This window comes from Hyla sarda, chromosome 1, assembly GCF_029499605.1.
Source record: "Hyla sarda isolate aHylSar1 chromosome 1, aHylSar1.hap1, whole genome shotgun sequence".
In the NCBI taxonomy this organism is placed as follows: Eukaryota; Metazoa; Chordata; class Amphibia; order Anura; family Hylidae; genus Hyla; species Hyla sarda.
Window position 1 is genome coordinate 108,903,042 of NC_079189.1, and position 14,495 is coordinate 108,917,536.

The 14,495-nt window shown below is 40.0% G+C and overlaps 1 protein-coding gene across 3 annotated transcripts in view; it reads right to left on the reverse strand.

Annotated features, from left to right (window-relative positions):
• The window catches only part of SNX25 (sorting nexin 25), a 216,573-nt gene that overhangs the window by 139,166 nt on the left and 62,912 nt on the right, over positions 1-14,495 (reverse strand). For all 3 annotated transcript variants that reach the window (XM_056559914.1, XM_056559899.1, XM_056559907.1), the window contains exon 2: positions 4,909-4,993. In XM_056559914.1, coding sequence (XP_056415889.1) covers positions 4,909-4,930 — 22 coding nt within the window. In that variant the 5' untranslated portion in view covers positions 4,931-4,993. The remainder of the gene's footprint in view (positions 1-4,908; positions 4,994-14,495) is intronic.

The window sequence follows — 14,495 nt, forward strand, 5'->3', positions numbered from 1 at the left end:
CATGTTCCTGAGGAGATGGCGGATGGTCTCCTAAAGGATGTACTCCCAGACCTGAAGTAAAGCATCCACCAACTCCTGGACAGTCTGTGGTGCAATGTGGCATTGGTGGATGGAGCGAGACATGATGTCCCAGATGTGCTCAATCGAATTCAGGTCTGGGGAACAGGCAGGCCAGTCCATAGCATCAATGCCTTCCTCTTGCAGGAACTGCGGACACACTCCAGCCACATGAGGTCTAGCACTGTCTTGCATTAGGAGGAACCCAGGGCCAACCGCATCAGCATATAGTCTCACAGGGGGTCTGAGGATCTCCTCTTAGTACCTAATGGCAGTTAGGCTACCTCTGGCAAGCACATGGAGGGCTGTGTGGCCCCCCCAAAAGAAATGCCACCCCACATCATTACTGACCCAACGCCAAACCGGTCATGCTGGAGGATGTTGCAGGCAGCAGAACGTTCTCCACGGCATCCCCAGACTCTGTCACATGTGCTCTGTGTGATCCTGCTTTCATCTGTGAAGAGCACAGGGCGCCAGTGGCGAATTTGCCAATCTTGATGTTCTCTGGCAAATGCCAAACGTCCTGCACGGTGTTGCGCTGTAAGCACAACCCCCACCTGTGGATGTCGGGCCCTCATACCACCCTCATGGAGTCTGTTTCTGACCGTTTGAGTGGACACATGCACATTTGTGGTCTGCTGGAGGTCATTTTGCTGGGCTCTGGCAGTGCTCCCCTTGCTCAAAGGCAGAGGTAGCGGTCCTGCTGCTGGGTTGTTGGCCTCCTTCACATCTCCTGATGTACTGGCCTGTCTCCTGGTAGCTCCTCCATGCTCTGGACACTACGCTGACAAACACAGCAAACCTTCTTGCCACAGCTCTCATTAATGTGCCATCCTGGAAAAGCTGCACTACCTGAGCCACTTGTATGGGTTGTAGACTCTGTCTCATGCTATCACTAGAGTGAAAGCACCGCCAGCATTAAAAAGTGACCAAAACATCAGCCAGGAAGCATAGGAACTTATAAGTGGTCTGTGGTCACCACCTTCAGAATCACTCCATAATTGAGGGTGTCTTGCTAATTGCCTATAATTTTCACCTGTTGTCTGTTCCACTTGCACAACATCATGTGAAATTGATTGTCAATCAGTGTTGCTTCCTGAGTGGACAGTGTGATTTCACAGAAGTGTGATTGACTTGGAGTCACAAGTGTTCCCTTTATTTTTTTGAGCAGTGTATTTTTTGTAATTAGCTCAAAAAAATTGAGAACATTTTTATTATCAATGAAGTGACCCATGCATTACATTTTGGCTGGTGTGGCTCAAGGTTGCCACAGGTTGAGAACCTAGACTGTAGAGTAGAGTCTGTCCTCTGGCTCTTGCTTTCCGATTGTTCACAGTGACATCTGGGTTCCTCTCTCTGTATTTTAGAACTAGCACCAGTAGGAGTTGTACTCATGTTCACCCACACTAAACCCAATACTCAGATTTATAGAGTGATTATACCAGAACAACACACCAATATAGGGAATGGATTGTCCAAACCAGAATATATTTATTTCATAACTATGATAATGCTATAGTAGCTCCCTGTACATACATATGGCAAGTATAATGTGAACTCCTACATTATATTATATATCTATATATATATATATATATATATATATATATATATATATATATACATACATACATACATATATACACACACACACACACACACACATATACACAAGCACCAATAAAGAAAACTGGAGTCACTACAAAAATTACATTAAAAGGTAAATATTTCATCAGTTAAAATCAACAAATTATGTTAAACAAATAAGAAATGCATCCATCACATATAAAAGATAACATACAGTGGGGAAAAAAAGTATTTAATCAGCCACCAATTGTGCAAGTTCTCCCATTTAAAAAGATGAGAGGACTGTAATTTTCATCATAGGTATACCTCAATTATGAGAGACATAATGAGAAAAAAAGCCATAAAATCACATTGTCTGATTTTTAAAGAATTTATTTGCAAATTATGGTGGAAAATAAGTATTTGGTCACCTACAAACAAGCAAGATTTCTGGCTCTCACAGACCTGTAACTTCTTCTTTAAGAGTCTCCTCTGTCCTCCACTCGCTACCTGTATTAATGGCACCTGTTTGAACTTGTTATATAAAAGACACCTGTCCTCAACCTCAAACAGTCACACTCCAAACTCAACTATGGCCAAGACCAAAGAGCTGTCGAAGGACACCAGAAACAAAATTGCAGACCTGCACCAAGCTGGGAAGACAAACTGCAATAGGCAAGCAGCTTGGTGTGAAGAAATAAACTGTGTGAGCAATTATTAGAAAATGAAAGACATACAAGACAACTGATAATCTCCCTCGGTCGGATGCTCCACGCAAGATCTCACCCCGTAGTGTCAAAATGATCACAAGAACGGTGATTAAAAATCCCAGAACCACACGAGGGTCCTAATGAATGACCTGCAGAGAGCTGGGAGCAAAGTAACAAAGGCTACCATCAGTAACACACTACGCTGCCAGCGACTCAAATCATGCAGTGCCAGACATGTCCCCCTGCTTAAGCCAGTACATGTCTGGGCCTGTCTGAAGTTTGCTAGAGAGCATTTGGATGATTCAGAAGATGATTGGGAGAATGACATATGGTCAGATGAAACCAAAGTAGATCTTTTTGGTCAAAACTCAACTCGTCGTGTTTTGAGGAGAAAGAATGCTGAGTTGCATCCGAAGAACACCATACCTTCTGTGAAGCATGGGGGTGGAAATATCATGCTTTGAGGCTGTTTTTCAGCAAAAGGACAAGGACGGCTGATCAGTCTAAAGGAAACAATGGGGCCATGTATCGTGAGATTTTGAGTGAAAACCTCCTTCCATCAGCAAGGGCATTGAAGATGAAACGTGGCTGGGTCTTTCAACAATATAATGATCCCAAACACACTGCCCGGGCAACGAAGGAGTGGCTTCATAAGAAGCATTTCAAAGGTCCTGGAGTGGCCTAGCCAGTCTCCAGATCTCAACCCCATAGAAAACCTTTGGAGGGAGTTAAAAGTCTGTGTTGTCCAGTGACACCACAAAACATCACTGCTCTAGAGGAGATCTGCATGGAAGAATAGGACAAAACACCAGCAACAGTGTGTGAAAACCATGTGAAGACTTACAGAAAACGTTTGACCTCTGTCATTGCCAACAAAGGGTATATAACAAAGTATTGAGATGAACTTTAATTATTGACCAAGTACTTATTTTCCACCATAATTTGCAAACAAATTCTTTTAAAATCAGACAATGTGATTTTATGTTTTTTTTTTCCTCATTATGTCTCTCATAGTTGAGGTATGCCTATGATCAAAATTACAGTCCTCTCATATTTTTAAGTGGGAGAACTTGCACAATTGGTGGCTGACTAAATACATTTTTGCTCCACTGTATCTGGAACCTGCACTGACAACCGCAGGGACTGGGATAGTGACACCCCAACTAGCGTATTGGCACATCCAGCCTTTGTCCGGGAGGAAGAAGGCTGGACATCCCGCAGTTTTTGTGGTTAGTATGGCATAACAACTGTACTTTATCTTATGTATGTATCACATACTCTGTTATTGGATAGTCTGAGCTTGAGGCTGCTAATACTTTTGGTAGTATATTATATAAGATAGGGACGGTTTCCCTCCTTGTGCCCTATGCACGGCTTACATTGTGATTGCCATTTTTACTGTTACTCACAAAGTAATCACTCATTGACACTACAGGTTCCTGATCTGTTATATTTATATGTAATGTATGTATTCCTCCTTTTTTAACATCATTTGGTGATTTTAACTGATGAAATAAGTATTTAACTTTTAATGGAATTTTTGTAGTGACTCCAGTTTTCCTTATTGGTGCTTGAGTTATATAGTGAGTAAAGCTGAGTAAAACAACGTATAACTTAGTTCACTGGCCCCATTGTGGAGATACAGGCAGTATTGCCAAGTTAAAATGTCCTCCTGTCCACAATGAAGGCAGGGGCTGGCTTTCCAAGGTTCCCTGCTTCCGTCTCCTCTGCTGCCCAATTCCTTCCCACCTAGAAGAGCGCCTAAGTGTAAGTGACAGTGAAAATAATATGAATATTTACAAGGTGGGAGTAAATTTGGCAGCAGAGGGGACTGAGGCGGTAAAGATCAGAAAGCCAGCTCCCACCTCCACTGTGCGCTACTTGTATTTGATATAGATAGAAAAGCAGTTGACTTATATAAAACGTATCGCTAAGACAGAACTTTTACATCATTTTTTTATGCATCTTTTGAAGTCAAAATTAGCAGAGGGGTAAAAAAAAATATTCCACCCCAGAATATAACTATACATGTTAAAGCACCATCTAAGAAAATTCTATTAATCTAATCACAATCAATTTTCCTAAATAAATCTGTTGATAATTATCATATTGCAAATGCATAAATTAATAACAAGGAGGCATTTGGCTGCAGTGTCTGAAGTTCAGGGAATCCGTCAGATCACTAGAGGTCATTCAATATCTTCTACAATTATCTGCCAAATTATAACTGGGGCAATGACTGAGCGGAAGATCATTGGCGAATCATTAACTATTGCAGCCCATTTTCTGCATTTTCCCATCCTAAAGTATTTTATGCTAATGTATTGCAGGACTTGGCAACTCTGAATTTTATTTATTTTCTTTTTGTCGTGAGGTTTTGCACAGCTCTTTATGTCATCTCAAATCATTATCCTCGCTCTTCATTGCTCCAGTGCCAAATGTCTGTCGCGTACACTAAGCTATTTCTCACTTGCTATAAAGTGTCTGCAGGCTTTTGCAGAGAAGCAAGTACAGCTACATTGTTTAGAATGAAATAAGGCCAGGGCAGGACTACTGAGAAGAGGACCAAGCTTACCTTCCTTGAGAGCTTTATCCATGCTGTGACATATCACCACTCTCCTGAGCTGGACTGGTTCATGCAAATTCACCGAATGGAACACCTGAAAGACAATAATACATCATTTACCGTTCATGTGCCTAAAACCATTGAGGCCATCACCCCCCATACATTAAGGCAGATGTTGCGTAGACTCAAACAATACAGATCTTCGCACTTTGAACAATCAGCAATACAGATCTTTGGGATTCATAAAATTACCTATTGTTTAAAGCATGTTTTTAAGACTATTTGTTGATTTTATTTTTTTACTTTAAAATTCATTTGAAATCACAGACTACAAATAACTGATACTTTATGTTCTGTAGAGAAAATAGGATTATAAGAACAGGTTAGTAGTACCCTATATATATCAAGGCTGGTTTGTGAGTCGCTCACCCAATGCACGCCCAGCTAGCCTCCTGTGCCGTAGACCGGCCGATACCGCCTCCGGCTACTCACTTGTGAAAGAAGAAACAAGGTCCGGCACTAGGTTGCAGGTAAAAACTTCTTATTCTTTTATTTCAAGATTCTGCGGTACAGGGTAGAAAGTCTGACGCGTTTCGCTAAAAAGCTTAATCGTAGACATGCTTGTTGACTTCTGTCGAAGAGTTTTCAGGCATGATCTGTGACCTGACCTGTGTGGAGAAGGTCAGCTCTGACCATCACCACTAGTGAATGAATATATATATATATATATATATATATATATATATATATATACTCATTCACTAGTGGTGATGGTCAGAGCTGACCTTCTCCACACAGGTCAGGTCACAGATCATGCCTGAAAACTCTTCGACAGAAGTCAACAAGCATCTTTAGACTATAGGTTCTTATGCTCTCATGTGTCTGCTGTAACGCATCTCTCTAAATGCTGTAAACGGTAAAGGGAAGGGGGAAAAAAAAACAGGCATCTGGTGCAATGTAACATATAGAAAATAACTTCTAGTGTCAATCCGTTGCTAGAAAACGTTGTTCATTATAGCCATATACATAACGTGCCCCTTTCCAAATGTAATACAAAACATTTTGGTCTGCCATGAACAAAACCTTTTGTACTGCCATGTTCACATTTGAAAAGGGGGCATAGACCCCAAAACCCATTGGCCCAGATTTATCAAACTGTGTGAGAGAAAAACTAGAGTGATTTTCCCTTAACAACCAATCACAGTTCAGCTTTCACTTTACTAGAGCTCGTTAGCTGAGCTGTGATTGGTTGCTGTGGAAAAATCACACAGTTTGATAAATCTGGGCCATTACATTTATGGCTATAATAAACAAAGTTTTCTAGCAACGTTCTTTCCTATATGTTGGATTTTGCCAGATACCAGTTTTTTTTTTTTGCCTTCTCCCATAAATACTGATCTGATCTGTGGATTTAGGATCCAGTTCTGGTTTCTCCCAGAGGCTGCACCACTATCTTCATATCTACAGGCTTGATTATACACAATACACACCAGACCAAGGTAAGCAGTTTTTCCCGCAAGGGCATTTACTCAATAATACTGAAATGTACTACGCAATGAGGAGCTCTACTGTTTTTTTCCGAAATTACATAAATGATGTCAACAGCAGTTTAGGCAAGATGGCCGTTCTTAATCATGCCCAAAAGAACAAAAATAAAATATCTACTTTCCAAAAAACAAAACAAAACTTACATAACTACATCCCTTATTTCTATAAGAGTCTTCGTACAACATTACCTCTACATAGATATTCTCAATCGTCAATCATAGGTTTTAACAATCCAAGTGATGAAGTGATCAAATACCGTATATCCCACATAATGATGGTGTGAGATTTGCTGGGTTTACCTTCATAGATTTCCCCGCAATTTCCAATACACGTCCAGATAATTATTACGATGTCTACAATAACCATTTACACATATTGAAGTTTTGATAGAACAGGAGACTGAAATTAAATATACCATTCTAGCACAATAATTCACTGCCATTACCAATTACATTGATCTCAACAGGAAAATATTTATGCAGGTCAGATATCGACTGGATTTAAAGGGATATTCCAGGAAAAAAAAATGTTTATATCAACTGGCTGCAGAAAGTTAAACAGATTTGTAAATTACTTCTATTAAAAAAATCTTAATCCTTTCAATAATTATCAGCTGCTGAAGTTGAGTTGTTGTTTTCTGTCTGACAAAAGTGCTCTCTGCTGACATCTCTACTTGTCTCGGGAACTGCACGGAGTAGAAGAGGTTTGCTATGGGGATTTGCTTCTAAACTGGGCGGTTCCCGAGACACATGTCATCAGAGAGCACTTAGACTGAAAAGAACAACTCAAATTCAGCAGCTCATAAATACTGAAAGGATAAAGATTTTTTAATAGAAGTAATTTACAAATCAGTTTCACTTTCTGGAGCCAGTTGATAAATAAAAAAAAGTTTTTTCCCTGGATAACCCCTTTAATTGGTCCAATCAAATCAGTCTTTTCCATATAGTGGTTATTGCTGCAATAAACATTTGACTGGATGACGGCAATCATTACTACATGTAAACCCTAACATATACAATACTGGGAATATTGGGACCCCAATAGCTCTTATAGACTTTACCTTTACAAATGAGAGGATCAGTAGATAATCAATAGATAATCAATAGAGCAGACTTCAGGTAGGAGTTTTGTTTTCTTACTACCCTTGAGCTGAGAACCGGAATATAGTCACATACAGTAATAGAATTTATGCATCTGTGGTGTCCCGGTACACGACCCGGTGCTGTCCCTGTCTAAAGTCCCCTCAGCCAGAGTCCCTTCATTTCAATAGGGCTATGCTGCAGGGCTTACCCCTGGTTGCCTCATATAAATTATGTATGTTGTTCTATATATATATATATATATATATAGATAGATAATATAAGTGTATAGGAAATATATATGTGTAGGACATTTCCCGGGTCACGTGATGTACAATGGTAATGTATAATTGCTTTAGGACCTTACTGGGTCATGTGATGTACCCAGAGTTCACTCGGTTCAGGACTGACAGGTTTGCTGACCAATGAGCTTAGTCCAGCCCCTTATTATATAAAGGGCTGTAGCCACTAAATTCTCTCTCTTAGCTCTTAGTTGCGGACTATCAAGCAAGCATGAATAACGCAACACAAATCTCAATTCATCTAGGCCAAGGCCTGAAAGAACCTGCAGCCACTAAACCGTAAGTTACAAAGCTCAATCTATCAAATCCTGTGTGACTACTACCAGCTCAAATATAATTAGTAGCACCGTGGCCTGCATCAAAGCTCATTGCTTCAGAGTGCCAGCAAAACGTGTGAGGAACCTGCATTCCGGTTACCTCTTCAGAGACTTATGTATAAAGACTGTTGCATAAAATCTTCAAGTAAAGTTCTTCAGTTTATTCATAAAGTCTGCTGTGGATATTCCGTTATTTTCCCTACCGTTTCTGGGTCGGTTGGCAGTAGGACCATTAACACTAAGGAAACCGCACCCTGGTGTCACGACATCTAAGGGTTGATACCACCAGACCCTGCACTTACATCACCGCAACACCCCACAAACCACAACTCTCCTGGTTCACCACACATCGACCAGGCACTAAACCCCAAGTGTTTTTCATCCGCAGTTCCCCTTGTACATGCTTGAAAAACAAACCTCTGTTGCCTCTACCTTCATCTTATTTAACAATAACATTTGGACTCCCCAACATAATTCCCTTGGTCAATGAGCAACAGACCATTTACTATGATCCAACAGTACATGTCCTGCTCAATGTTACAAAAGGCAATACCCTCTACTCAAATAAATGACATTATTGCACCCCCAAAGCTATGATCATACGCTGACGTGTATCTTAAAGTACGGCAAGAGGATGGAGCATGCACCCCTAGAGCACCACTTCACAAAATGTTAGGGGAGGCTGTTTTTGTATGTTATTACAACATACAAAATCCAGCAATGCTCTATATAATCTCAAGATACTTACATATGTAACCTACAAAAGACTGACATTCAATATCAATACAAAACATAATGGCCCTAATTTACTATTGTAAACCCGACGTTTTGTTGGGCTGTGCACCAGATTCTGGCACACTACGCCAAAAATTCTGCCTGCGCCAGAATTTGCACAAGAATTGGAGAAGAAACCTGACTAACTCTCCATTTTACGGATAAAATCCTAAAAAGGGGTGTGGCCATAAAGAAAAAGTGGGTGTGATTGCCAAAAAGGGTAGTGTCCCTCGACATTTTCACAAAAACCCAACATATTTACTAAGGTTTCCACATAAAATGTGGTGGATTTGAGCTGAGGAAAACTAGACAGATCAAAGCAGGTGTAAAAAAAGCAAAATGTAGGGAAAGTAGAAAGTGTAGGGAAACCTTAGTAAATACCGTGGAAAATAAATTTGTTAAAACCCACAAAGAAAACTACACAACATTCTTAGTATATAAGGGCCAGTATGTTATTGAAAGATTATACATATATATATATATATACACACACACACACACACACACACACACACACACAGGCCTACTCGCATCTAAAATAACCCACCATTATGGCAAATGGATTTACCAGCACTAACCTGTTGGTACAAGCCTGCCGCCTAAAAGAGCAAAATAACGAGCCAACGGGCTATGGATCGGTGCTGCTGGCTCAGTGAGTGCACTCCACCACCACCTAGACACATGTTTCGACTAGGGCTGCACGATATATCGCAAAAGCAATCGAATGGCGATATTTTCTTCTGCGATATAGCGATACGCCGCCCCCCCCCCCCCCCCGGAAAACTTGCAATTATCTGCTCGGGCCGGCTCCCGTGTTGCTGCTGCAGGCAGGGCCGGCGACAGCAGGTAAAAACAGGGTGCCTCCAGTTGTTGCAAAACTATAACGCCCAGCATGCTCGGACCGGCAAAGACTGTCTGGGCATGCTGGTAGTTGTAGTTTAACAGCTGAAGGAACCCTGGTAGGAAAACACTGAGCTTAGTAAAAGGGCGCAGGGAGAAAAAAAAAAAAAACTTCTGCTCACCTACTCCTGGTCCCTGCAGATGCCGTTTCCCTCCATGCGGTCCGGTGTTTACTCTCTTTAACTAGTAGGACCTTTCCCTTTTCAGCCAATCACTGGCCGCAGCAGTGACACGTGTCAAGCCAGTGATTGGCTGATGGGGAAAGGTCTTTTTCGGCAACACACTAGGATTTCCAGATCCGGTGGGAGAATTTGAAAACCGCCCGGGAAGGAAACCCACTGTATTGCTGCAGTACAAAATGTGACGGGGGGTTACGGTTTGGTGGGTAGTGAACTGGGATATCAAGAGCATATATAACAAGAGCATGAGAGATACTCGTTAACCAACTACATGTCTCCATTGGTGTTGTGCCCAGAGTACAGCATCCAAAAGGTGAGCAGACCATCATTTTGTATTTTTAAAGTATTTTACAGCAAGTAACGGCACTTAGAGCGCCCATCTTTTTCCCTACTTCATGTTCCCCAGGGGAACATATTACAGGTTGAAAACCTGAGTCTGTCCTCTGGCTCTTGCTATACCATTCTGCACAGTGACATCTGGGTTCATACGTCGGTATTTGAAGACTAGCACCAGTATCCAAGTTATGGTGCAGGAGGCCAGGACCCAGGAACCCAATGCAGCTAGAACACGGTTATTGGTAAAATTATATTTTGATATCTATGCTCTCTGTATATATGTATATATATATATATATATATATATATATATATATATATATATATATATATATGTGTGTATGTGTCTAACTTTAGATGGTGTTGGCCAGTTTTATCTAGTTTCAATCTACTACTGTCCTAAGTTTTGGCCAGCATCCAGAAGGTGGAAAACTATACAAATGACCTTGGTAAATAATGAGGCTTTTGTTGGATAACAAGCTTTTCCTATGAAAGTGTACAGGAACCTTGTGATTGGTAATAAAGTTTAACACTATGAGCCACCGGGGTTTCCTTAGCCAGTAAACTTACACTTAGAATGTTGCCATATAAAATTGTTGTAATCTATTTTGGAGTATGATTTTCTTCTGCGGAGCTGTTTCTCTGCTTGTAAGAGATCATCCTCCTGTATTGATACATGTGCCTTAAATCTGTCTACTAATCAACACGGCTGGAGTTGACTGATCACAGGGAGAAATAGATCCTAACATCTGTTATAAACAAACTTTTTTAATTGTTTCTAACTGATCTCTATAGAAGTTTTACCTTGATGGCTACTAGAAAGGTCAAGCTGGCTGCTGAAGTGGTCTAACTGGCTCCTAAAGCTGACAATAACTTGACCACTCCTGGTCATCATAATAAGAGCTGTCCAATGCCATTTACCTACAGCTTTAACAAAGCGAGGCAGTAAACAATTTACCATGTCAGTACAGCATGGAATAAAAAGTAGGAAAACATTTCAGACCATAGAAATAAAGGAGGCAACAAAGCCAAAAACTTGCTTATAACCCACATAAACAGAAATGTATTTTTGTAACAAAAGTTAAAAAAAAAAAAATAAATAAATAAATAAACCTGCCGATTATTCTAAAAATATACTCTAGTCCCAGCGCACAAGTAAATCATAGGACTGCCTGCCATGCTGGTTCCAGCCATAAGGGAAGCAAATAACACTGAGTAACTGCAGAACAATGCTGACTGAGCAGATTCATTAGACACCATCATTATTTAGCTCCATGCTGTGCGTGTGCTCCGGCATGAGCTTCAAGACATTATTTTTCGGGATGCAAATCTTCAATCACATCTGAGGCCTTGCAAACAGACTGCAATACAAAACAATCGGGGAGAGCTTCATATAGACGCTCTATCAGAAGGAAAAGCACATCTTGTTTCACCAGAAACTCTATGAAGTTACTGAGATAAAAATAGCTAAAACTAACAATGTTATTGCTGGAATCGCTGTGGGAACATTTGGAAAATACTAAGCCGGCTTCAGAGGAAACACAAAATATCCAGCAGTTTCCTTTCCTGCAATTGAGTAATTTATGGCAGCCGCCACACTGGATTCAGCGTGCAGACAGCAGTGAATAGCGCTCTATGTAGCCTGCTGATACATTTAGACCTACATTATGCTACTACATCATCGTAGATGGAGAGATTGCAGCAATGCAACTCACACACAAAAAAATCTTTACTGTAACACAAAAACAGTTACTTTTTAAAGTACCTTGCTACCTTTGTTTCTCCATATTTTATTTGATCAGAATGTTGTTTACTTGTCAACAATCTCCTTATTGCTTTGTGTTTGTTCCCTTTTCTACAATTTCTTTTGATAATTTTCTCTTTATTTCTATCACACTGTATTTACTATCTGTTCTTGTGATCCGCCTTGCTCTCCTGAATGGACTACAGGGTAAACCTACGAATACGGATTGAACATAATTATTTTGTATCCAACATATTGGATTTTAGGCAAAAGATATATTACTGGTACTCTTGGGTATTCAACAGTAGGATTTGTCAAGTTTTTCTGAAATAACATCATTCACATTTTGTAGAATGTAATCATCTATCGATTTTTTATTTATAGATATAGGGTCAATATTTAATGGCATTTACACTTCAGAAAGCGGTTTCTTCACATCAATAATTTTTTTTTACTATATGGCCCCTCCCTTGTAATTAGACAGAAGAGGAATGTCATCCGGCTCCCAGACTGGATAAAACTGAAGCTTTATTGTATCATATTAAAATCCAAATAGAACATAATGTGGATAAGAACTAAAAGCAACCAACGCGTTTCGACCTGTTAACAAGTCTTAATCATGGTAAATGTTAAAGACATTGAATGCATCTTAAATACACTAGTATCCGGTGACATCATATGGAGATGTAGGGAAAATGTGGAGCTAAGAAAAATATAAACCCAAAATGGAGTATACTTATATACGTAGTGAATTGTGCGCTGAGTATACATCATTCAGTAAGTGCATAAATTATTAATAGATATAACTTAAATCATGCCTATAATTGAGTCCAGACGGGAAGCGCGTATCTAGGCAGAGTATCCAAAATGCCTCCCGTCTGAACACTGCTCTTCTCCAGTCCCCGCCTCTCCTAGGCGGGCGCACCCTTTCTACACCTGTCACAGATGTTCGGAACAATACCTGCATGGTGATCAATAATGTGCTTAGTGAAATCTGACAAAGACCTATTACCAATTCTACTGCTATCGGGCATGTATAGGTGTTCTTTGATCCTAACTTTAAGTTTCCTACTCGTGCAACCTACGTATTGGAAATAATAGTGTAGACAACATGGTGTGTCTGACAATTAATGAAACTTTTTGCATGGAATTCTTGTCCTGTGGTACATGAATGGAATTTATTTGTATTGGGCATGTATTGACACACTGTGCATCTCAAATGGCTACATTTGTAGCTGCCCTTACATGCTAACCATGTGTCTGTATGGGAGACCGTACTAAAGTCACTGGGGGAAAGTTGGTTATGCAGTGAGCGTGCTTTACGGGGTACTACCCGAACACCTTCTCGCACAATATTGGACATTGTTTTGTCAAGATGCAATACTGGTAAATGTTTGTATATAATACGTTTGATATCTTGAAACTGTCTGGAAAAAGGTGTAGTGAAGGTAGGTAATGATTTAGTATTAGACGGGGTATATTTTCTGTCACAAAGATAATAATCTGCTGGTTTTGAATTTACTATTTTTTCTGCTCTATTTATGATATACGGTTTATACCCTCTAATTGATTTTCTAGACATCACCCTAATAGGTGATTGTACATCACATCTGATTCATACAAAATTGTTCCGTAAAGCCTGTGCGGGTAATAGTTTATTCCATTCATCAAGTTGTCACCAGGAACATGAAACACGCAACTTACCTATAGGGGAATTTGTACGAGCTAGACGTGCATCGTCTGAACAACACACATGAGGATGCATGCAAGGATATTAAAGAACGCTTATCAATTAGAGGGTATAAACCGTAGATCATAAATAGAGCAGAAAAAATAGTAAATTCAAAACAAGCAGATTATTATCTTTGTGACAGAAAATATACCCCGTCTAATACTAAATCATTACCTACCTTCACTACACCTTTTTCCAGACAGTTTCAAGATATCAAACGTATTATATACAAACATTTACCAGTATTGCATCTTGACAAAACAATGTCCAATATTGTGCGAGAAGGTGTTCGGGTAGTACCCCGTAAAGCACGCTCACTGCATAACCAACTTTCCCCCAGTGACTTTAGTACGGTCTCCCATACAGACACATGGTTAGCATGTAAGGGCAGCTACAAATGTAGCCATTTGAGATGCACAGTGTGTCAATACATGCCCAATACAAATAAATTCCATTCATGTACCACAGGACAAGAATTCCATGCAAAAAGTTTCATTAATTGTCAGACACACCATGTTGTCTACACTATTATTTCCAATAAGTAGGTTGCACGAGTAGGAAACTTAAAGTTAGGATCAAAGAACACCTATACATGCCCGATAGCAGTAGAATTGGTAATAGGTCTTTGTCAGATTTCACTAAGCACATTATTGATCACCATGCAGGTATTGTTCCGAACATCTGT